The sequence below is a fragment of the Hippocampus comes genome, unplaced genomic scaffold (assembly GCF_001891065.2).
Source record: "Hippocampus comes isolate QL1 unplaced genomic scaffold, H_comes_QL1_v1.1 scaffold7, whole genome shotgun sequence".
NCBI lineage: Eukaryota > Metazoa > Chordata > Actinopteri > Syngnathiformes > Syngnathidae > Hippocampus > Hippocampus comes.
In genome coordinates, this window is record NW_017842060.1 from 2,351,330 (window position 1) to 2,374,547 (window position 23,218).

At 43.0% G+C, this 23,218-nt stretch overlaps 3 protein-coding genes across 6 annotated transcripts; 1 reads left to right on the plus strand and 2 right to left on the minus strand.

Annotated features, from left to right (window-relative positions):
• Window positions 1-2,635: 2,635 nt before the first annotated feature.
• On the plus strand, window positions 2,636-7,651 carry sfrp2 (secreted frizzled-related protein 2). Its single transcript, XM_019861987.1, has 3 exons — window positions 2,636-3,221; window positions 4,313-4,393; window positions 5,389-7,651. Exons 1-3 carry the CDS (start codon window positions 2,711-2,713, stop codon window positions 5,694-5,696), a joined length of 900 nt encoding a protein of 299 aa, XP_019717546.1. The 5' UTR covers window positions 2,636-2,710; the 3' UTR covers window positions 5,697-7,651.
• Window positions 7,652-7,802: 151 nt separating this feature from the next.
• On the minus strand, window positions 7,803-16,880 carry cpe (carboxypeptidase E). 2 transcript variants are annotated; one of them, XM_019861986.1, is made up of 9 exons: window positions 16,317-16,880; window positions 11,554-11,750; window positions 11,304-11,471; window positions 10,606-10,720; window positions 10,334-10,516; window positions 9,942-10,081; window positions 9,754-9,853; window positions 8,853-8,971; window positions 7,803-8,161 (listed from the first exon to the last, which is right to left on the minus strand). In XM_019861986.1, the coding sequence occupies exons 1-9, from the start codon at window positions 16,543-16,545 to the stop codon at window positions 8,063-8,065; spliced, it is 1,350 nt and encodes a 449-aa protein (XP_019717545.1). In that variant the 5' UTR covers window positions 16,546-16,880; the 3' UTR covers window positions 7,803-8,062. The 2 variants fall into 2 exon arrangements, with proteins under 2 accessions (XP_019717545.1, XP_019717544.1); XM_019861985.1 differs by having other exon boundaries at window positions 10,603-10,720; window positions 16,317-16,877.
• Window positions 16,881-18,220: 1,340 nt separating this feature from the next.
• Window positions 18,221-22,197, minus strand: msmo1 (methylsterol monooxygenase 1). Of its 3 annotated transcripts, none has more exons than XM_019861989.1 (6): window positions 22,125-22,197; window positions 20,747-21,003; window positions 19,717-19,865; window positions 18,921-19,047; window positions 18,661-18,815; window positions 18,221-18,542 (listed from the first exon to the last, which is right to left on the minus strand). In XM_019861989.1, exons 2-6 carry the CDS (start codon window positions 20,999-21,001, stop codon window positions 18,350-18,352), a joined length of 879 nt encoding a protein of 292 aa, XP_019717548.1. In that variant the 5' UTR covers window positions 21,002-21,003; window positions 22,125-22,197; the 3' UTR covers window positions 18,221-18,349. The 3 variants fall into 3 exon arrangements, with proteins under 3 accessions (XP_019717548.1, XP_019717547.1, XP_019717549.1); XM_019861988.1 differs by having other exon boundaries at window positions 20,747-21,044; window positions 22,125-22,185; XM_019861990.1 differs by having other exon boundaries at window positions 20,747-21,023; window positions 22,125-22,141.
• Between the last annotated feature and the right edge of the window lie 1,021 nt (window positions 22,198-23,218).

Here is a 23,218-nt window from a genome sequence, read left to right on the forward strand (position 1 = left end):
GACCCCTCCGCCGGCCCCCACCCCACCTTTAAACCAGCCTAGAAGATGTATGCCCCTCACAAACTCAGCTTTGACATTCATTTCAACCTTTGTCGACATGTCAGGAACCAAACAACTGGTGGGCCAAACAACTTTAGGGTTAAATTGTTCCAACCCCCCCGCTGCCCCCCGTCCCTCCATACGCACCCTCTAGACCCCTCCTGTGTGTCCCTGACTCGAAATAACCTCAGTCTAAAAATGGTTTGGCCGTGTAGCGAAATTGGAGGGATTAAACAGACCCAATTAGGGACCCCATGTTGACCTTATTTGGTGTGACGCACAAAAGCCTGAATGTGAATGAGAGACTCCGATCACCAACTGTGCAGCTTCACATACTTTACAAAGATGGTTTACCTAACTACAAAAAAAGAAAAAAATTAAAGTTGTTTGTTTTTCAAGATTTATGGATGGATGTTTGAATCAAATAGTTTTTTTAGAAACATTTTTTTTCCGAGGAGAAGAAAATAATCTGAAAAAAAATTTGTCTCCTTTTTTTCAAGAATTTTTTTTTCCAAGAATGCAGTTGTATTTCCGAATTTAAAAAAAAAATCATAATCTGAAAAGAATAGCCTATTTTCGAGAAAAGGAAATGAATTTTAAAAATTTATCAAAAAACGTTTTTGGTTTTTTTTTTTAAATGGATTCTGTCGAGTCAGGAAGAAATCCTTTAAAGTGTCAATCTGACTGGAATAAAGAAGTCGGTTTTTCGAGAGAAAAATCTTTTGAGCAAATGTCTTCCCCGAGAATAAAGTTCCTTTTTTAGGGGTGGGAGGGGGGGGGTTCAACTGGGAAAGTTATAGTTTCCAGTAAAGTTTGCACACACATATTTGTAACCCGCCCAACAAATTTGAATCTAATGAGCGATGACGCTGCTATTCAACAAATAAAAACAAACCCAAGAATGAAGTCGTATTTATTTTATTGCCAAATACATTTTGCGCTCCCACAATGAAACAAAGATGAATTTCAAAGCCAAGACCACATGTTTCCAACAAGCAACGCCACAAATATATCAGCAGCAGTTTGCTTGTTGGGTTCCACCCAAGCGCTTAGCATAAAAATCCCGACAAACGTTGCACGCAAGACCAATGAACTGCTTTGTTTTTTTTTTAATCAGGAAGGAAGCTAAGAGTTTGCGCCTGAGAAGAAGCAGAGGTGTGGGGTCCAGATTGGGTTACCTACCCCCCCCCACACACACACACACACACACGCACCTCTCCGGATGCGCTTAGGTGCACCACAATCCTCCTAATGATGGAAAATGAACGGTCCATTGAGCGGACTTACACCCCGGTTGACGTTTCCTTGACTATTTGCAGCGCCCGGCACAGACGGACGACCTGCCGACTTGGCTAATTTGGCGCAAATGAAGCAAACACGTCAAGCCCGTTTTGTTATGATTTCCACAATGAAGGCTGGGAAAAGCAGATTGGGACCAAAAATAAGACTTGAGCTAAAATTAGCTTGTCACTCACAATGTTTATGTAACAATGGACACACAAGTCAAAATGACTGAATCTTGCATCTCAAAAAAAAAAAAAAAGTTGCAATTTGACAATAAAAAGCTTTAGGAGAAAAAGTTGGAAATAATTTTGAGACACAATTCATAGTCTTGACGAAAGGCAAAAGTCCTACTTTTTTGGAGAAATAAGCAGAACAGTGGGAGATATTGTCACAGTCATCAGTCCCACTCCCCCTCCCATATTAGTGGTTATGTCCCAGACCACCCCCGAAATGAAATACTCCCAAGGCACGATCTTATGGCAATTAATTACGACACTTTTTTTCCCGATACGGTTGCTGAATATGGAGAAACTGATGAAATGCATGTACCGAAAGAAATGACATTTTAATATCCAATAAAATAAATACTTTTTTTCCCATGCAGCAAGAGAAGCAGGCTTAATTAATTCTGAGCTAATTAATTGTAATAACTTTTTTTTAGGTTATTTAAGGCCCCTCGATACTGTTCACCAATTGGATGACGCCGTGTATTTAAGTTTGAGTCCGATAAAAAACATTAAATTCCACGCGCAACCTATCGCACGTCTTATCGCCATTATTGCAATGAAAATATTTTGTTCGACATATATTGTAGAGACCGAACACAAACACATTTAACCACATGTCATCGATGGAAAGGGGGAGCAAGGGCAATGAATAACACAAAGATATTGTACAGTACAGTGTACTTCACTTACCGTCTGTAGATCAAGAATAAGATATAAGTGATAAAATTGAATCAACCGCTGTCACTTTCTGCAGCGTTTGTTCTTCTTCTTCGTTCAAATTTACACCGTCTCAGGCACAATTTGTAAGACACTACCTAGCGGTCAAGATTAGAATTACACCTTGAATCGACGAGATTTACGGCGTGAAATATACGAAAAAAAATCGCCGAAATAGCAGGAACTCGGAACCTGTCATACAGGAGAGTTACTGTATTTTAAAAGTTGAATAAAACTTTATTTGGAAAATAAAAGTCAGAATCTTAATAGAAGAGTCCTGTTTTTCCCAATGCAGTATTTTGCTTCTCAGGTACGCCCCGCCCCTCTTCCAACATCACACACACACACACACACCAACATGTGTCTGGACTCCTCCCTGAGTTTTGACTGAAGAAAAGTTTCCGAGTGGGCCCCCGCCGGCAGTCCAGTTTAGCACGCACACGATGACGCCGGCTGTGGCTTCGGCCGCGGCGTGGGCTCTGCTGCTGCTGCTGCTGCTGACGTCGTCGTCGGCCCGGGCGTCCGGCGAGGTGTCGGACGAGCGCCAGTACAAGCGCAGCCAGTGCAAGGCCATCCCGGCCTCGCTGCAGCTGTGCCGGGACATGGAGTACAGCGAGATGCGCCTTCCCAACCTGCTGGGCCACGAGAGCATGAGCGAGGCGGTGCAGCAGGCGTCCTCGTGGATCCCGCTGGTGCACAAGCGCTGCCACCCGGACACCCGCAAGTTCCTCTGCTCGCTCTTCGCGCCCGTGTGCCTGGCCGACCTGGACGAAGCCGTCCGACCTTGTCGCTCTCTGTGCGAGGGGGTCGAGCGCGGCTGCGCGCCCGTCATGGGCGCCTTCGGCTTCCCGTGGCCCCCCATGCTTGACTGCCGAGCCTTCCCCGCCGACGACGGCGACCACCTCTGCATCCCGCCCGCGGACATCCGCAACGCCGTGCCCGACGTCGGGGAAGGTGCGGGGGGGGGGGGGGGGTCAACGTCTCTCGCACCCCAAACTCACGTTGTCGTTAAATTTTTCAGATCGGAAAAAAAGTCAGTCAAAGAGTTAAGAAAAAATATAGACATTTTTTTTGGAGAATAATTTTTCGTCAAAAAAAATTAAACAATTGGGAGTGGGGTTGCATTTTAGAAACAACTGTTCGAATTTTTAAAAAAAGTTGGGTGAATTTATCATTTCTAGGCAACAAACCAAGATAACATTTTATGTCTTTTCCCCCCATTTCACAATATTAAGCAAAACATTTTAGTCTGATGTGATTTTACAAGAACAATCTCTTGAACAAACTGGGGAAATTCTGTTTCTTTTAAACCGATAAAAAATTTTTTTCCAAAGACTGTTTCTTTTTACTTAGAAAACCAATTTTCTAAAGGACAGCTATACCATGAAAACATATAATCTCTAATATTACCCTTTTTCACGGAATTTCTCAGAATTGTGAAGGGGGTTTTAAGTCATACTCTGAAAACAATGTGGTTATTTTTTAAGAAAACTGATATTTTTTTTGAGAAAGTAATTAATGATTTGATGAGAATAAGGTTGTATTTTCACAACGGAAAATGCATATATTATTAATTTGTAAATGAGTTTAAAGGCCACATGGGAAGGAAAAAAACTGTAATACAATGAGAATACATTTATATTGTGTTTTTGGAGAAGAAATTTAAATATATTTTTCTTTTTTTTTTCACGGAAAGAAAATTATTCTCTTAAAGGAATTTATTACATTTTTCAGTAGGGGAAAAAAGATTTTGTCCTCCCCAAATTTCTTAAAAGTCACAATCTAATAAAAACGTTAGTTTCCTCCGGAAAAACTTTTCTTGGAAAGAAAATAACACTTTTTAGGGGGAGAATTGGCATTTATTAATAAAAGAATTCATGATATGAAATTGGTAACATTCAAAGGGACACTCAGCTCCTGGAAAGAAAAAAAACAGTTTTTCTGAGAGAGCCACCTAGTCAAGAGTGACTCAAGAGCTCCTATACTGGTTGCAGTGGAGTAATACATGACAGTCTTTCCATGTGGTGGGGTGTTTTGTGTTTCAGTTCCCAGAGTGTGTGACGCCTGCAAGGAAACTGATGAAAATGACAATGAAATAGTGGAGAACTTGTGCAAAAACGATTTTGGTAAGCAACGACTCAACATTGGTTTCATTTACGATTGACAATGCTTCAGTATTATTGTTGTAAAATTTTCATAACATGAGCGGTCACTTTTGTGTGCGTGTGTGTGTATGTGTGTGTGTGTGTGTGTGTGTGGGGGGGGGGTCTTGACAACAAAGCAGCTGTCTGGTCAATGGTGAACACTTCTTCCTAAAATGAGTAAAGTTTATTGCCATTCCTTGTGTGTTTAACCAAACCACATCACCTCCAAAAGTCCTCGAGCTTAATGGTAATACAGCATGCAAAACACCATAAATGGGCAAGCACAGCTTGCAAGTTGCGGTGGTTATAAACCTTCAAATAATTTATATTTTAATGGAATTGGGGATAAAAATAGATTTTAGAATGAAGCTATTTTTTGGGGAGGGGTGTTTTATTTTACTGAGAGAAATGTCATCTAAAAAGAATACAGCAGTTGTAGGAGAAATGCATTTTTTATGCATTTAAATTTTGCATAATTTAAAAAATGGAAGCTTGTCTTAGTAATACTTTTTGACATATTGGATATTTTTTGAAAAAATGAAAATATATATATATATATATATATATATATATATATATATATATGAGACATCAATGTAACTTTTCAAATGCAACCGTAGAAGAAGTAATCTCTTAATTATATTATATATGACGCGCTTCCCCGACTGGAGGCTGCCATGTTTAGGCCGCCATCTTTCTGCTACGGCTACCCGAAGGAGACAAACTTGGCCAACGTAGTTACGCAACATGATGCCAACAGCAGTGTAACAACGATCCAGCATATACTCCGTCACTTGAGCGAACACTTAAAATCGTTTGGAGCGTAATATGACATGCACCTCTTCCGAAGAACTGGTGGTAGTCCTGCGAAGCGTGCTATGTATGAGGCACCGTATTGCGCCTGCTTCAAAATGCGTGGCTGGCAGCGAACGTGTTGGTTGTCCCGATTGTAACGATGGTTCTCCTCTGCCGTTGAGCTCTGAAAATCAAAGTGAAGGAGATCTCGTACATGGACGGCGACACGCGGATCGTGCCGGAGAACAAGAGCAAGACCATCTACAAGCTGCACGGCGTCAGCGAGCGCGACTTGCGCAAGACGGCGCTGTGGCTCAAAGACGGGCTGCACTGCGTCTGCGACGAGATGAACGACATCAACGCCGCCTACCTGGTGGTGGGACAGAGGACGGACGATGGACGTCTGGTGGTCACCTCGCTCAAACGCTGGCAGAAGGGCCGCCGCGACTTCAAGAGGATTTCACGCAGCATTCGTAAACTGCAGTGCTAAAAAAATTTTTTTTAAATGACGACGACAAAAAAAACGATCGCGTGAAACTGTTTGAGCCGTGTTGCCCTTTTCTATTAGCCAGAGTGGACAAGATCGTACGAATTCCCACGTTTAAAAAAACCCATAAAATTGTTCATCCATTTTAACCATTCAGAGAGTGCACTTGTCATGTAAATATAGGTAGTGTCACCGTCACGTTAGCGCGAAAGGACGTCCCGAAAACTTTGTAAAACATCAGAATCAAATTCTTGAAAAAAAAAAGTTATCTAGAACGATTCCGAAATTCCAAAAATCGAACAATAATTTTACGCAAAATTTACCTTAAATTTCATGTCGTTTTACAAACATATATATGCATGCCCTTTTAAAATATTAAAATAGCGTACAGGTCATGACGTAAATAGCGTGAAAAGGATGCCCCGATAAGTTTGTAAAACATCCGAAACTTTTTTTGTTTTCCCGTAGCACGCTTGAACAATGCGGAATTTCCAAACCGCATACAACAAATTTTGCGCAATCCTCAGAAATACGAGATGACGGATTTGATCAAAAATGAAAAATTTGAGGGGAAAATGTTGGTAAAATTGATCAAACGTTACGATTTGTAGTTTTTTTCGAAAACTTAAGAGTTTACATGAACTTTGAAATAAAATTTCGCAAATGTTCACGCTAACATCTTGTCTGATTTTTTAAGCATTTTTTTAAGAACAATAATCGTCAGGGAGTTAAATCTTCTTCCTTGAATCCTTGGATCAAATTTGACCAAATTCTTGATTTTTCAGCTCAATTTTTTGGTTGCATTTTCTGACCATGATTTCCTTTCCTTGAAATGTTAATTTTCCAGCCAAAATGTCCAATTCCAAATTGTTGGTCTGCTGAATTGTTTGAGTTTCAAGGTTCCACTGCCAACCTCGTTTTGTACAACTTTTGAGTTTCCGGAAGGTCTCAGTTCACAAAAGGACACGTTTCCTTCAATTAATCCAGTGAAATTTTCATTGAAAAGAAATGCAAATGAAGGATGTCATTGTTGTGATCCCAATGTTTTCTCAAGCTAAATATGAGAGCTAGCTGGCTATGTTCTCCGCCCCGCCCCCACCCGATTATTTTTAGCCAAAAACTGGCATTTTCATTTTCTGACTCCATTTTTCATATTTGGTCTCCCAGCTTTTTAAGTCTACTGTTTTGTTACCTTATAAATGTTGATTTTGCTAATAACCACATTGTTGTGTGTGTATGTGCAATATTTGTTTTTGATGTTTGGTGTTGTAAATATCGACATTTGATTTTGTATCCACTTTTTTTGGAGGTGGGGGTGACATGGGAACAAACACCGAAAGATGGCTGTTTTTTTCTTCTGAATTTATGATTTACTCTTAAATTAATACAATTCATGAATAAAATTGGATTGCGTTCATTTAATTTTGAAAGAAATAAAAATGACATGTACAAGATGGCGTTCTCAATTTATTAATCCTTTGAGGGACAGTGGTTACTTCAGTGGACAGTTTATCGGGTTACAGGGTGCACGAAAGGGTAAAAAATACATTTGATTTGTCTAAAACAATCCAAATGTGGAAGCATGCATTGTTTTGTTTATCTAACAAAAATGTTAAAGGTCCCTTTCTCTTGACGTATGTGCGGCTATTGCAGAGAATAACACCCAGAACACAAGTGCACACCGTGACAACATAAACAGGGAAGTTTTATTGTTTGTTGAATCATTTTCATTCTTCTATACAGTTTCTGTCTATAAGTCCCATTTTCAACATTGATTATATACATTCATCAAATCTTTGTCCAGTCTGATTACACGGACGATATTTTGCCTCCATTCAATTTGGTGTCGAGCACATTCAAATGAAACGAAAGAAAAGCTTTCACAGTCCCCTCCTGTGTGTTGCACCGACAAAAGGAATGGCTTTGGGCTTGCTTTTTCAACGTTACAAAAAAAAAAACACATAAACATTTCTTGCTATAATTTAGTCCATAAATACAGTCGAATATATATTTATATATAGAGATATGTGTCGTTATTTACTCATAGGAATCACAAGTCATTCTGTGCTCAAAGCCAAGCTGTGCTGCAAACGTTGATGATGATAGTGCTTTTTTTTTTTTTAGTGTTTCACCCTCCATCATCAGTCCTTATTATTGAAATGTGTGTGTGTGTGTGTGTGTGTGTGTGTCGCTCATAAGTTATAGGGATGGTTGCCGTGGTTACAGCTCACGATAAACCAAGAAAATGACACAACAACAAACAAGTTCCTCCTCGCACAGGCTATTCAAACATGGAAATAAGGAGAGACACGGAATGAAAGGGCTGATGGGTGCAGACGTGTCAAGCGCGGGTCGGCTCGGGCGTCTGGTTAGAAGTTGAGCGTCTCGGACATCATCTTCCACCAGTCCATCAGCTCCTCCCTCTCCTCCTCCTTGCGCTCCATCAGAGACTCCAGTTCAAAGTCCACCTGCACAAAAGCACAATTGGAAGAAGAGGAAAGGGGACTTAAAAAAACTGCAAAACTTTTGCTTATTTGCAATTTTTTATCATATATATTTTTAAATGCATCAATATAAGATTGGTTTATTTTTTATGTATTTCAATATAAATATAAAAAACATTTTAGAATTAGTAAAAAACGATGAAATATCTATTCAATTTAGTTAAAACATACATTAAAAAATACAGTCACAAAATAATGGAATCATGGAAATAAAGTCAAATATATATTTTTACATGATTTAAAAATATGAATGAATTTATAAAAATATAAATATAAAAAATTTATGAATACATTATTTCACAAGTAGAATAAATTCTGGAACATATGCAAATTACTTTAAAAAAGAGAGAACCATATGATAGTTTCAAGTCATTCGTAAAGTATGGTACTCCCTCTAGTGGTACAAAGAAATACTGAATCAAATGTTCAAACTGTTAAAAGAGTCGAAGAGGGCTTTCAATTTTTGTTTAATTCACTACAGCACAGCACGCACTTCACTTTAATTCAACTTTAAAGTAGAATTTATCATTTAAGCTCTTATAAAGTGTTGAAAATGGATTGTGATTCACGATTTATTTCAATTGATGTGCAATACATTCGAATGAGCCCGCCAAGCTTTTCGTGTGTGGTTGACGCTGGGCTGGGTTGTTCGTACCCTGGTGGCGGGGCTGTGCGGGACGGCCACCTTCTTGATGACGCTCAGGTATCCCGGAGCCGAGGCCGCCACCTTGTAGTTGCCGGGAGTCAGCAGGCGCCAGTAGTCGCCATCTTTGGCTGCGGGGGGGGGGGGACAGCCCAAACAAACATTACAACACCAAATGTGTCCACTCGGTGAAGCCGTACAGCCATAATTTAATGGGCCTGAGTCGAGCATGAAGCACTTTGAGGGAATCAAACCGGAAGCCTTGCGGTCGCAGGCCGCATTCTCAACCGGACAAGCGTAGCCAAAGAAGCAAGGGGATGGAATAGAGGTCTGCCAAAACGTCTTATTTCATGTTTTTAAAATGGTAAATGTTGAATGAGTGAACTGCTATATTGTAGTGAATGGCTGGGTAACTGTGATCGATTTATTTTTGGTTTCGTCAGAATGACATTCGTCCTCACATGTATGAAATCCATCGCTCTGTCTCCTCTTCAATGACACACATAGTTATGGCAATGTACTTACTGTATGTATTGTAATAGTGCTAACGAAACATTAGGATCATGATCTGCATTGCAACGCTACATTTAGAGCAACCCTAGTGATCACGCCACTTTGTGGCAAAGATCTGACGTTATGTTAAGATTTGAAGGCTAAGCTGCGGCAGCCACCGTAAAGGAGAAATGCACCTGGTCGAAAATTGAACACGGGCCACTGAACAATCCATGTGCAGTGTTGGTCTCTCCAAAGGCTGTTGACCAGCACCAAGGCAAAACGTGGTCGAGGAAGGTAAAAGTGGATGCAATCATGCTATTAGGCGAACTCTTTAGGTTTCGTTTTATGTCCATACTGTTTATTCGCAAACACTTTGAAATGTGTTTTGCTAGCTTGTATGTCGGGTTGACATGGCTACCTGTGGTGACGTCGTGCTCGATGCCCTCCACAGAGATGGTGGCGTTGCTAATGGCGTTGCCCTGCAGGTCCCGCACGAAGCCCTTGACGCCGCGATGAACCTGTTTCGACACACACACACACGGAACGAGAAACGAATCGCATCGTTCTCCTCACGTCCGAAGCTTTCGTAAGCGTCTTTGCGCCCACCTGCTCGATGTAGCTGACCAGCGAGTCACGGTTCTGCTCCCAGTAGCTCTTGAGCAAATCCTCGGCCGGGAATTTGTCGCAGCTCAGCTCCAGCGTGATCTCAAAGCAGTTGCTACTCAAATAATTGAAGTCCTGCATTCCTACAACACCACCACGACAATGTTCACTTGTTAGCGTATTTTGCATTCGCTAAATTAAATAACGATGTTTTTTCTTTGAGGGGGGGTGGGTATTAAAAGCATGTATTTTCTTTTTGTCACACACAAAACATTTTTTAATGGCATCTGTAGGGCCATTTTAAACCTTTTAAGGCGGCTGTCACTGATTCATATTTATTTCGCTTGGGGCCCCCTCGCCACACCGTACTTGTGAGTCAGGATCTTGTTCCTTACCCCCCGGCACGCTGTACCAGGCGCCCCCGTTGGTGATGCCATCCTTGAAGCTGGAGTCGTCGTCGTTTTTGCGGCAGGGCGCCCGCTGCGGGTCGGACATCACGGGGTTGTACACGGAGTAGGCCTTGGCCAGCGACTTGAAGATGGCGTCGTCGGGGCTGGCGCTGTACTCGTGGGCCGAGCCTAGGACACACAAGAAGATTGTTTGCGTTTATTCATTTTAAAAAATAAATTAATAGTCAAAGGTGGAATATATGCTAGAGATTGACCACTGCGAGTTTCGTCGTAGGGGTAGTTGGCGACCACGTCCCCGCCATGCAGGTTAGCAGAGAGGACGAAGGGGATGTCCATGATCCAGCGGATCACCGCCTTGGTCTCTGGCGCCAGCTACGAATAGAAGGAGGGCAACAACGCTTAAAGAACGGCAAGGCAAGGCTTTTAATAAAATAAATAAATAAACCTCTTTCATTAATTCATGGTTCATTTACCTTTATTTTAGCGCAAGACTAAGAGATAAGGCCCAAATATTTTTGTTGAGTTTGATAACGTTGGTTGTGATAGAGATTCATTTGTTGTCTGCATTGGTTCAAAAACAAATGGGACCTTGAAAAAAATAAGACTCGATTCGCAATCGCAACAGTGAAGGGGGGGGGGGGGCAATTAAATTACTTTTCCAAATAATCCAGCCCAGATTGACGTTGATTTTCAAAATGGAATACAAATAAGAGTTACGTAGGTAGGTAGGTCCAGTGGAGATGAAAAGTCTACACACCCCTGTTCAAATACCATCGCAACTCAGGACAACAAAAGTAAGCAGCCATCTTCGTGGGGGTTTTGAAGTTTGAAAGCTGGCATTTATACGGGGGGAGGGGCGTGTAGACTTTTGCTATCCACTGTAGGTTCGTCAGTAGGTAGACCACCGTTTACTCATCCACCCTTGCGCTGATGTCTCGGCACACCCTTGACCCACCTTGGCGTTTTCATCCACAGACTTCTTCATGTTTTGCAGCAGATGGTTGTTGGCTCCTCCCTCTCGTTCGTTGACGTAGACGATTCTGTCCAGGTCGGGGAAGTTGCGGTTCAGGTCCACCCCCTGAGCGTTGGTACGGCCCACGAACCAGTCCTTCATCTCTCCGGACTGAACACAAGACCGAACACTGTGGCTTAAGGCGCTCGCTGTCAATCAAAGGCGCGATCGACTCCCCGGGCCGAGGTCACACCTGCGAGGCGGCTTTCTCGAATCCGTCCGGGTTCATGGAGGGCATGAGGTGGATGCGCGTGTTGTGGATCAGGTCTATGATGGTCTCGTTGCCCTGCTGGTATTGGTTGCACAGGTACTGCGCCAGGTAGACCAAAAGCTCCCGGCCCACCGCCTCGTTGCCGTGCATGTTGGCGATGTACTTGAACTCCGGCTCGCCTGCGCATGCCAACATGTCAGTTTGATCTGCTTGAAGTCAAGCGCACTTGGACCGTAGATACGCACACGACTGTTTGCACCAAATTAAAATGTACCCCCCGCCCCAAAAAAAAATTAGCATTTGTCAAGTTGTCTCACAATGAAGAAATTCCCAATTTACAGCAGCAAAGTTATGAAAGGAAGAAAGTAGAAGAACAAAAATTAGAGGAGCTGCTGTAAAGGCAGCTCCTAGAAAGGCAAAAATCAGAGGCCTGTAATAAGTGTTGGTTCAAATTTGAATTAATTTTATTTTTTTTAAAGGAGTATTTTTAAGCAAGAAACATGGAGTCACTGCACATGATCTACAGACAACATAAAATGATGTGGCAGGCCGGATCTGGCCCCCGGGCCTTGAGTTTGACACCTGTGAGTCACAAGGTCAGTCCGTCAGTCAGTTTGTTTGCGACTTAGTTTGTCAGGCAATTAGGTTAGTAGGCGAGTCGGCAAGACCGACCGCTCAACGCTGTGTCCAGCGGTGACACGCTGACTCGTCAGCGGGAAAGGTTAAACAGGATTGATCGTCACGGGGACGATCAGGTTGAAACGAGCGCACACACACGCACACACAGGGGATTTCTTGGTTGAGATCAGGAGGAGCAATAAGGTGTACGACGGAATTGTGGAATTTTTTTTTGTTTCCATGTCATTCCTGCACAACAGTGACACAGGAAAAAAAAAAAGCGGAGGAAAAAAAAAAATTCCACCTTGCGGAGGCAATATCGAAGCCATAATAAACATTTGTGTGTGAGGTTTTTTTTTCTACTATGACAGATCACACCAGATGCTGAGGGTTGTAATGGCGGGATGCAGTGTTGCTGTGTAAAAGACGGATGAATGTCGGGTCTTCTATGACGGGCTGCCTGCATCAAAGGCACGCGCAGTGACTGTGTTGGGTTTTGGAAGCCTTTACAACTAATAAGGAAGTCCCAGTGGATTCTTGGGTGTGTAACACACACGCACACACACACACACACACACACACACACACACACACACACACACACACACACGTGCGCCACACAAGCACAAAATGGAGCACATTGGGCGCTCAGGTTGTTTTTAAAGCCTTCAATCTGGCTCTCGTTATGACTCGCTGCTAATGATTTCAAGGCTCTAACTCTTGACATCCTTGTGTGGGTTGGGTGGTTTTGGTGCAGGGGGGGAAAGTGTGGGGGGGGGGGACTGCGTCAAACACAGTGAATATAAAAAGTTCACACACCCCTGTCGGTTGTTGTGATCTAAAGATGGTGGGACTAAGAGAAGCCATTTCAGAATGATTCCACCGCTGCAACTATTCAATATTTTTAAATGTGATTATTGCATCACTTTTTCGGAGGGGGATGTGTATGGCTTTAAAAGGTGGGGCATGGCCCGGTGAGTGACGTGGGTGTCAGTGAATGAAAGTCGAGTCGGCTGCTGCGGGCTCAGGTTAGCCGCTGAGCGTTAGCGCTTGGCTGTTAACGAGCTAACCCGTTTGCCAGTCGGGGGATTAGTTGTGGCCCTTGTGTGTGAAAGTTAATTTTGTTTATTTTGCGACCAAAATCCCGATTCATACAATCTGTAAGATCATATTTTTCAACGTCTTTGTCGTTTCTACAGAACAGGATAAAAGGTGGGGCAAAAGGAGCACATGGGGAAAAGACGGGAAAAAAATAGCAATTCCGCCTTCAGAAGCTGTTGCAGGAGATACTTTCACTGTCAAAAAAAACCCTCAAAAACATGTTTCCATCTTCTTTGCCATCGATACAGAGCAGCAGCATCGAAAAAGGGAGGTCAACCACCATATACATTCTGCTATGTGCTTTTGTGACACACTACATTATCTATTACGTACAGACCAAAAAGGTCCCCATAAGGTTTTGCAGCTGTATCATATGTGTATTGTCTAGTATGTGGCTAATATGTCAGATCAGGTGAGTCAGCTCTTTACTGACGTGTCATTCAGTACACGGCGGCTTGTCATTATGGTTTCCGCGGCGACGACGTAATGACGTCATTAGGGAGGGCACAGTGGGAATGGCGGGTGCCCGGAGTTGCCGTGGCAATGATGAAAGGGTAGAGTGGGTTGTTAGGTGACCGGCGGAAAACACACAGTGTGTTAACACGCACGCACGCAGGCGGTACCAAATGGAATCGGCCCCTTTCACACTGCCTATAAGATGTTATTTTTCCTCCTTGCCCCTGTCACACTAACTGTACTACTGTTCGGTATAAATGGCGCAGATATCAATTTTCCACCTTGTTCTGAAGCCCTTTTCACACTGCCCATACGGGAACGTATTTTTCCGTGTTGGGGTTCGGTATAAATGGCACCCACTTGGAAGTGGAGGGATTCGATGCTGCAATATTCCGCATTTGGAGTATCAGTATCAAAACTACAACGGGAATCTCCATTTTTTTTCTAACTCATTTTGCTCCATCAAATGCCAAATTGACTTTTCCATTTTTTTATTTTTTTTAGTCGGAATATGAAAATGCCAAATGCCAATACAAATCGGGGGGTGGGGTGCATACGTTTGCCCGTGCGCCGAGGTGGGAGAGAACAGTGCGCGACTGCGCATGTGCGCAGCTTCTGAATAATAAATAAGTTCTGCCTCCCTTCTCATCCTCTTTCATCCGCCCCCCCTCTTCTTCTGCATCATATTATGAGAAGGCATGTTCATATTTGATTCCTCTCGTTTTCCATATGTCATTTGACACGCACATATTACACATCTGCATTTGTGCTCACACGGAGATGACTTTCTTACGTCAGACACCGTTTAAAAATGCTCATGCCAGGAACAAGGCGGGCTCCCCCAAGAGCCACAATGAATCCTACTTAACTTCTTCTGGTGGTTCAGTAAATGAGCTTCGTAATTGATGACTCTCATTAATTTATGCCTAATTCATCATTCAATAAAATGACTTGTATATCAAATGTCTAGTGGGTATCAAGGTCTCGCTTTTTTAGTCAGCCCTTCAAATACAGACTCATCCTCGAGACTCCATCTGCTTACTACCAAATTTGAACCGCATATGCGAACGCTAACAGCACATTCGGAAGCATTTTGCATTGCTAGTGGTCTTCTCTTCCGATTGATAAGCGGAGCATTAAGGCGCTCCTGCTAAATTGAAACACCACAGCTTGTAGCACACTGCGTATGGTTGTCACGTAATGGCGCACGGAAGAACCCGCTGACAGATGGCAGCTTCCGAACACATGCGGGATCGGGTGGGCGGCGGCGGTGGATGGGATGAGTTGGGGGTTGACGGCCCCCGAGCCAACCATGAGCCGGCGGTCGGCTCAGAACGGCTAAGCCGATCTGTTGCCACGGCAACCGCTATTTCCGCCCTCACCAATGGCAGGTACCTTGAGGGGAGCTTTAAATTCACGGCCGCAATGTTTTTGTTGCAGCCACATTAAGGCAAAGACATCTGGTAGCAATAGAAAAAAAAAAAAAAGCTTCACAATGCTACCACACTTTCATGAGCTTATTTTATTTTATGAGCCGGTGCCTGCACACAGGACTGAACATCTATAAATGTCCACTAAGCCATGTTTTAATTTGGTTTGCTGCTCTTTCCTTGGATTGTTTAGCATTTGAATAACACACTAAATTACAAAAATCGGCGCCCCGTTGTTCGACTGGTTGGCGGGTCGGCCTCACAGTGCAGAGGCGCAGGGTTCGATTCTGGCTGCGGCCTTCCTGTGTGGAGTTTGCATGTTCTTCCCGAGCCTGCGTGGGTTTTCTCCAGGTACTCCGGTTTCCTCCCACATTCCAAAAACATACGTGGCAGGTTGATGGAACACTCTAAATTGTCCCTAGCTGAGATTGTAAGCGCAGATGGTTGTTCGCCAAATGTGTGCCCTGTTATTGGCTGGCAACCAGTTCAGGGTGTACCCACGCCTAATGCCCAAAGACATCCGAGATAGGCTCCAGCATGGCTGTGACCCTCGTCACGACAAGCGGTTCAGTTCATGGATGCATTGGTGGAAATGATTAGCAAATTCTTGTTAGCGGTAAGATTGATTGAAGAATATATTTTGGAGATGTCAATATATCATTAGAATAATTAAAAATAACATTTTACAGAGTGATCTATAGATATGTTTTTACTTAAAACAACAACAACATTATAATATAATAATAACAACAACGAAAGAAATAACAAAATAAAACTGTGTTGGTGTGAGACTCATTTGTATTACTCTTTATGATGAGTCGCTATTATTTCGTCTATTGGCGTGCCAGCCATAACTGTCGTGTTTTAACAATCGCTGCAACCTGCTTGACTTCACAATGGCGCAGCAGCATCGCCGCCTGCGGCTTGTTCCAAGGCTACAATCACGACCACGGAACCGCATCGATCTGCAAAATGGCGTCTGAACATTGCGACTCTTTCCCTTTTTTTAAGGGGCGGAGGGGGGTGATGATGGGGAAATGCCCGCTTTTACGCACGGCTCCCAAACACATTTAACACCTCACAGAACGAGTCGCTCCAATGTCACACAACCGCGACACGCGGAAAATAAAACGGACTGACCCGGTTCGTGCGCGCCGGGGTTATCGGACATCTCGAGGACGAGCAGCTCGCGGCCCTCAAAGCTCTCTCCGATGGTGTAGATACGTGCGATGGTGGGACATTGCAGCCACACGGACACCAAAGCCTTGCGCAGCTCGTCGTAGCGGTGGTACTCGAACGAGATGTCGCCCTCCGCGGACAGCGCGCGCGACGTCGCGCACGCCAGCACCAGCAACAGGAGCGCCTTCATGGCCGTCGTGTAACGGTTGGCGTCCTGCGGTCCAAAATAAAAAAGGAGGAGATGGATGCTGCGGCTCGCTGCAAGGATGAATGGTGGGTGTTTCTTCTTCGTCTTCCTCCTCCTCCTCACTTGGTCGCTGCGAGGACGCTTACCTGAGTGAGGCGGTGTCAAGTTCAAAAGCAGCGGAAGAGCGCGTCCGCTGTGAGTTCAAAATAAAAGACAAGGAAGAGGCTTCGCGACGGTGGTTTGAATGGCACTTTGTGCGAATCCGCCCCGTTGGTCTCTTTATAAATACGCTGGCTAAACCCCGGTGGAACGAAAAAAGACGTGGACAGGACAGCTATTGTTTGTAGAAAAATATATATTTGGATAGAGAAAGAAGAGAAACATATAGATGACTGGAGAGAGAGCGTGTCCGTCCGACCTCAAGCGTCGTGTCGTGCGAAAATTCGCAAATAAGGCATATGGATTAATTTTCTTGATGAGCGATAACTCATCACAATAAATTGTGACTTTTGTTTGTTTCAAAATGCTCGGGTTTACAACACTGTGAAAAGTGATCGGAACTGGAAGAAATTCCTTTAGTTTTGCTGACGGCAAATAATCACGTTTTAATGTGAAAATGATCATCACGAAATTTATTACGAGATGCCATTTTTTTTTCTGGTGTGGCCGCGGTCGTTTGTAGCAATAAGATAGTAAAAGCAAAAAAAAAACCCCAAAACAAAACAAAAAAAAAAAAACAAAACTAGAATCCAGTGGATTACATTACACTCCATAAAAGGATGTCAGATTTTTCCTCACTTCCTCTTTGGTAGCTGCTGCTGCATGCTGATCTGACGAAGGAGTGTGTGTGTGTGTGTGTGTGTGTGTGTGTGTGTGTGTGTGTGTGTGTGTGTGTGTGTGTGTGTGTGTGTGTGTGTGTGTGGCGTCCGTGGGACATGGCCGCAGGGGTGTGTCCTCGGTGCAGCAGTGGACTATGTTCAGTACATATGGGAAAAGAACATCGAAAAATTCATATTTTTTTTATTCCAATATGAATACAACAAAAATATCTCTAGAGTTTCTTTGTGGATATATAAAAACTGGATTACTATATCTTCTGGGTAGAAGCTTACAATTGAAAGTGCTAAGTCTATACAGAAGCATTTCACACCTCTCACATATCGTATTTCTTCAAATAGTGGCTGTCCCTGCACTCCATACAAATAAAAATGAATCCCTGCGCGTCAAAACAGCAGTGCCCATGGAGGCACATGTGCTGTCATTCTGACTTTGCTTTTAAAAACGTTTTTCTCCGTCATTTGTGGAAAAACTCACCAATATGCTGTTTTCTTTCTTTTCTTATGCCTTTCAAGTCTAACATAAAAAAATGTTGCTTTGGCCCCATCTGGTGGCATCTTGGTGCCAAGCAACTATGTTGAACTGAAGGAAGGAGCTTCCTTGCAGATTTGCGGCAGGGCGCGGTTTGCGGTAACATTGTATTTATAGCTTGCAAAACCTCCTGGCTTATCTGCAGTTAAGCAACTAAGTACCACAACTTGTAGAAGTACTAAATAATAGGGCCTGTTATCAGAATTGAATTCTGCCAAAATATAATCGGCATCAATGTAAAAAAAAAAAAAATCCCTATCGGTCGGGCCCTACTGTATAATATTTAAAGACCAAACAGCAGCCACAAAAAGAGAATATTCATGGTTGTATTTCTGGCCAATGAGAAGACCACAAGTCACGCAGTGCGAAAAAAAAAAAAAAAGTCACATACGTGTAATTTGGCTTGAACCCGGATCAGACTGTGGACATTGTGTTGCTTTTACTGGGTCTTCTTGTCGCCTCCTTCTTTCTGCATGTGCTTGTTGTACTGGTTGTCGGTGTTGAACAGCTTGTCCCACCAGGTGAAGGTAGAAGCGTAGTTGCCCACAAAGTTCATGTGATGGAAGTCGTGGAAGCGGGCGCCGGCGTAGAACGGCAGCAAGTGCAACGGGTTGACCGGGATGTCGTACCCGCTGGGGATGGCAAAACAATTTTGATGTGCTTTTGGGTTTTTTTTTTTTTGCGTTTGCTTGAATGAGATCGGTGCCACCCCTTTTTCCTCAGCACGTAAGGTTGCGGTCAGACGAGTACCTGTGCACGTCGATGGTCTCCAGCAGGCGCACGGCCACCCAGGCCCACAAGAAGAAGACGTGGTTGCAGAAGATCATGATGCCGATGAAGAAGCCCGCCCCCAGGATGATGGTCTCGGCGGGGTGGGCATACTCGGCCTGCATGCCAAACGGCGCCTGGTGGACAAATAAACGTGGGCACCGGATCAACGGGGTCGTCGGATGTGAAATTTATGTGTGTGTGTGTGTGTGTGTGTGTGTGTGTGTATTTCTAAGACTCACGGTGAACTCGTGGTGGACTTTGTGGATGTGCTTGTAGATCCTGCGGTGGTGGAGAAGTCGGTGGAGGAAGTAGTGCCACGCGTCTTCCACCACGGCGCAGCCGAAGCACTGAGCCACGATGTACGGCCTACACGCACGCATGCACATCAGCGTTAGTATCATTTTGAATCTTTCATACGTTTGGGTTTTTTTCTGGCTTTTTAAAATTTTGTTCATTTTAAAGGGGGAAGTCGAGTCAAAAACTTTCTGGACAATATGTTCGATACATCTACTCTGGAGGCAAAATGCGACCATTTAGGGGCTCGCAAAATGTAAACAGCTGTGAGGCCATTGTCACATGCACGTAATATAAACATCCATCCATCCATTTTCTGTTCCGCTTTATCCTCACAAGGATCGCAGGGAGTGCTGGAGCCTATCCCAGCCGTCTTCGGGCAGTCGGCAGGGGACACCCTGAACCGGTTGCCAGCCAATCACAGGGCACACAGACGAACAACCATCCACGCTCACACTCACACCACAGGACAATTTAGAGTGTTCAATCAGCCTTCCATGCATGTTTTTGGAATGCGGGAGGAAACCGGAGTACCCGGAGAAAACCCACGCAGGCACGGGGAGAACATGCAAACTACACACAGGGAGACCGGAGCTGGAATTGAACCCGGTACCTTAGCACTGTGAGGTCGATGCGCTAACCAGTGGACCACCGGGCCACCACAATATAAACATCATCCTGATAATACACTCGATACAAACATGAACATACAACAACACGCTCCACGTAAATATCACTGACCATCGCGGCATGGAGTCCCAGTCGTAAGGGATGTTGAAGAACTCGGTGAAGTAGTATGTGCCGCAGATGAGTGGCAGCTGGATGAAGAAGTGGTTGAACAACAACATCTTGAAGCACCGCCACTGCTTCTCCCATGTCTCTGGCTTGTCCTGTGCACGCACGCACACACACAGTAATCGCAATTCACAATTTGCAAATTCGCCTGTTTTGTTTGTTTTGTTTTTTTTTCTGTGGAAACTGTCCTTCATTTTTCACAAAAAAAATATTTGCTGTTTTGTGTTCAGCCCCCCAAAAAGAAAAGCATGGGCAGCTGTGCTGATACAGGACCTAGGCAACTTGCTGTGATTGATGGATCAATGAATTTTGCTTGTTTCCAGAAAATCCTGAAGGAGAATTAAAAAAAGTACACTTGGGTTCTGCAGCAGAACTCAAACCATTCAATATACACCAAGTCAACTTCTTGAATGGCTTTAAAAAAAGATTTTGGAGTGGCCTAGTAAAAGTTCAGACTTGAATTCAATTGAAATGCTGTGGCTTGACCTACAAAATCCCATTCATGCTCAAACACACGTCAGTGTTGCTGAATTTAAGCAATTCTGCAAGGAAGAGTGGGCCAAAATATCTCAAGAGTGATGTGGAAAATGTGCGAAATAATGCAAGACAAAATAAAAATTTGAGGAAAGAGCAAATATTTTTTGATGGCACAATACTTGTTTGCCCATATGAGACGAGCATGCTCGTTAATAGTATTGATGAACCTCACGTGAAGGTGGTTCGTTTGTGTTGAATAATTTAACGAACGCGTATCGTCGCTCATGTAACATAGTTTCATGATTGTGTACAAGCAAGATGCATGGTGTTGATGCTTTATGATCCTCGCTGTTCAGTGCTTTGCTGCAATCTTGTTGAATCTTTACGCGTGGTGTTGGTGCTTGATGATCCTTTCCATTCTAGGTTGCTTTGGCGCCATCTTGTGGAATCATTTTGGAACTACACAATGCTTTTAGAGGGGACAGGAGGGCACACTGACCGGCTGAATCTTGTACTTCTGCATGAAGGGTAGGAACTGGAAAAGGAAGCCAGGGAGGCAAAAGAGGAAGTAGATCAACTCGTGCACAATGAGCGAGCCCCAAGTGGCGATCTGGAACTTGGTGTAGTTGTTCAGCATGCAGTCCCACGCGTGCTTGAACGAGGGCTGCAAGGGGTTCCCGGGCAAGAACGCATCGACGTACTCCGCCGCCAGGTAGGCCGAGCTCAAGATGTTCGCAGTGCCGTTTACCTCCATGACTTCGACGTAGAGAAACAGGCTACATTAAGAATTTTATTTCCTTGAGAAAAAAAATCTGACTTTAGTCATAATACATTTTTCCTTTCTAAAAAAAACACAAATCTGTCATCATCGGTTTACATCTTTTTTCTTGGTATGGTAATGACAGTATGTTTAATTGGGATTAGGATTAGGATTGTAATTTCCTTAAAAAATATATTTGTATTCGGTCCCTGGAACGAAAAGGTTTGACAGCTCCTAATTTAGTTGACACATTAACCATCATATTGTCTGACCTTCGTAAGAGCTGCAGTATTACTACTCAATACAAAATAAACTGAAAAACTATTTCCGAATAAGATAACGTGACAAAATGACCTTAAATACACATAAGAAACGCAAGTATTGTGGTTACTTTTATCAACCTGCTACGATAAGATGACCATTCACTTAACGTTGCGCCGTATGATAGTCTAAAATACATTTTTGTTCATAAATTACATGGCAGTGTAACTTAAGATCATGATTAATAACTTTTGACAAGACAAGGATACTAAAAGATATTACAAAAGCAAATAAACATGAGTAATTAATAGAAAGACAGAACAGATTTATTTATTTTAATATAAACAGATGCACACTTGGGTTTTCTCCCAAATTAAAACACGTTTTCCAATTTAAACAAAATTGTGACGTTCGAAGACATTTATTTTCTTAAATAGGCGGTTAAACCAATTTCAATGCATTTTAATTACGGTAAGAAAAAACGTGACGTCGGTGTAAAACGTCATTGAAGTGAAAAGTTGCCTTTTCGTGCAATATTTAACGACAGTAAATTTGAAAAAAGTTAAAATGAATCTTTTCATTACAATGGCTTTTATGAAGTTAGCGTCTTCCCTTTGAAACTCTGTCGCACTTGTAAACAATCCGTTTGACCATTTTTTACAGCAAATATTTAACTTTTAATGACAAATTCGGGCTAAAGTGGCTGCTTTCCACTTCAACTAGCGGTGCCCGTAAGATTATTCATTTCAACACGAACGTCACCAGTTCGTGACATTATCATTTGCTTTAGTCTTTATAAAATAAATAAACGTTTAACAGTTTAGCTAACTCGCTTGTTAACATTATTAGCACTCACCTCAGCACTGGTTTCTCTGGTGTGTGTGTGTGTGTGTGTGTCTTGTACCTGGTGGGGTCGCGCGTCAAATAGTCGAGCGAGCAGCTTTCCGATTGGCTAACAGGTAGAGCAGGCCGACGTCACGGGATGTAGTGACGTCTCTGATTGGTCGACCACATGAAGCGATGATAGTGAGACTCGCGGGTCTCCACAGCGACGGCCAATCAAAAGCCGAATGGGACTTTCATAAGGTTTTCATTCGTGGGGAGGAGGTTGAGCCTCAGACAGATGTGCTAATTACATAAGTCGCCAAAATTAATCAGAAGAAAAAGGATCTATTTCTTTGATAGAAATGACCTATTTTTTACTGAGAACAAAAAAGTTTGAGAGGGCTAAAAAATTACACTTTATCAGAGACGAGGCATATTTGGGAGAAAACTCATAATCATTGATTTTTGAAGAAAAAAAAATTAGTAAGCCTTTTTTATTATAAAAAAAACTTTGTTTTTAAACGGGTATTTTTTAAATTACATTTGTTGTTGATTTTTTTAATCAATTTCATCAAGAATAGAAAAATAGGCTTTAAAAAAACAGGACAAACCATTTAAATAGTTTACTGATTTGGCAAAGATTTTTAAAAACAGCTCACTGTATGCAATATCACAGCTTTTTCAATTTAAATACAAGAAGCAAAGGATTTATTAATAATGCTCTACAAAACATGTAATGAGAAACATAGTCAAAGTTATTAAGCTGACAACGATAGTCCTCGTTATAGAGTTGACGAGGAGGGGAAGAAAAAAAAAAGCAGCGAAAGCAGTCAGTAAAAAAAGGGTCGGATGGGGGCAGAGTTTGGTCACTTGATGGAATTAGAGAAGATGCTGTAAGATTGGCACATTCATCATTCGTCAGTTTACTGGGTTAGCCAACCCGTAGGGCAGTTGGCCTCAGGGGGCATGCAGTGAGTAAACATGACTGCCGGGCAACAGTAAAGCCCATGCAATACTGTCGGTCTTACTCAAACCAGGAGATAGCTAGCTAGCTAGCACCCTTGTTCAGGCCGGCGTGAGTTTGGCAATCCTCATTGCTAAAGCTTCTCTTCTTCAATTTTTTTT

Excerpts from the sequence above, each read along its gene's own strand:
- sfrp2 (XM_019861987.1), top strand. The coding sequence starts at position 2,711 with ATGACGCCGGCTGTGGCTTCGGCCGCGGCGTGGGCTCTGCTGCTGCTG. Across the intron at positions 3,222-4,312 it reads CGTGCCCGACGTCGGGGAAG|TTCCCAGAGTGTGTGACGCC; the intron begins GTGCGGGGGGGG and ends TTTGTGTTTCAG. Across the intron at positions 4,394-5,388 it reads CTTGTGCAAAAACGATTTTG|CTCTGAAAATCAAAGTGAAG; the intron begins GTAAGCAACGAC and ends TCTGCCGTTGAG.
- cpe (XM_019861985.1), bottom strand. The coding sequence starts at position 16,545 with ATGAAGGCGCTCCTGTTGCTGGTGCTGGCGTGCGCGACGTCGCGCGCG. Across the intron at positions 10,517-10,602 it reads CTACGACGAAACTCGCAGTG|GCTCGGCCCACGAGTACAGC; the intron begins GTCAATCTCTAG and ends TGTGTGTCCTAG. Across the intron at positions 8,972-9,753 it reads CGAGCACGACGTCACCACAG|CCAAAGATGGCGACTACTGG; the intron begins GTAGCCATGTCA and ends CCCCCCCCGCAG.
- msmo1 (XM_019861989.1), bottom strand. The coding sequence starts at position 21,001 with ATGGAGGTAAACGGCACTGCGAACATCTTGAGCTCGGCCTACCTGGCG. Across the intron at positions 19,866-20,746 it reads AGAAGTACAAGATTCAGCCG|GACAAGCCAGAGACATGGGA; the intron begins GTCAGTGTGCCC and ends GTGCGTGCACAG. Across the intron at positions 19,048-19,716 it reads TGGGACTCCATGCCGCGATG|GCCGTACATCGTGGCTCAGT; the intron begins GTCAGTGATATT and ends GCGTGCGTGTAG.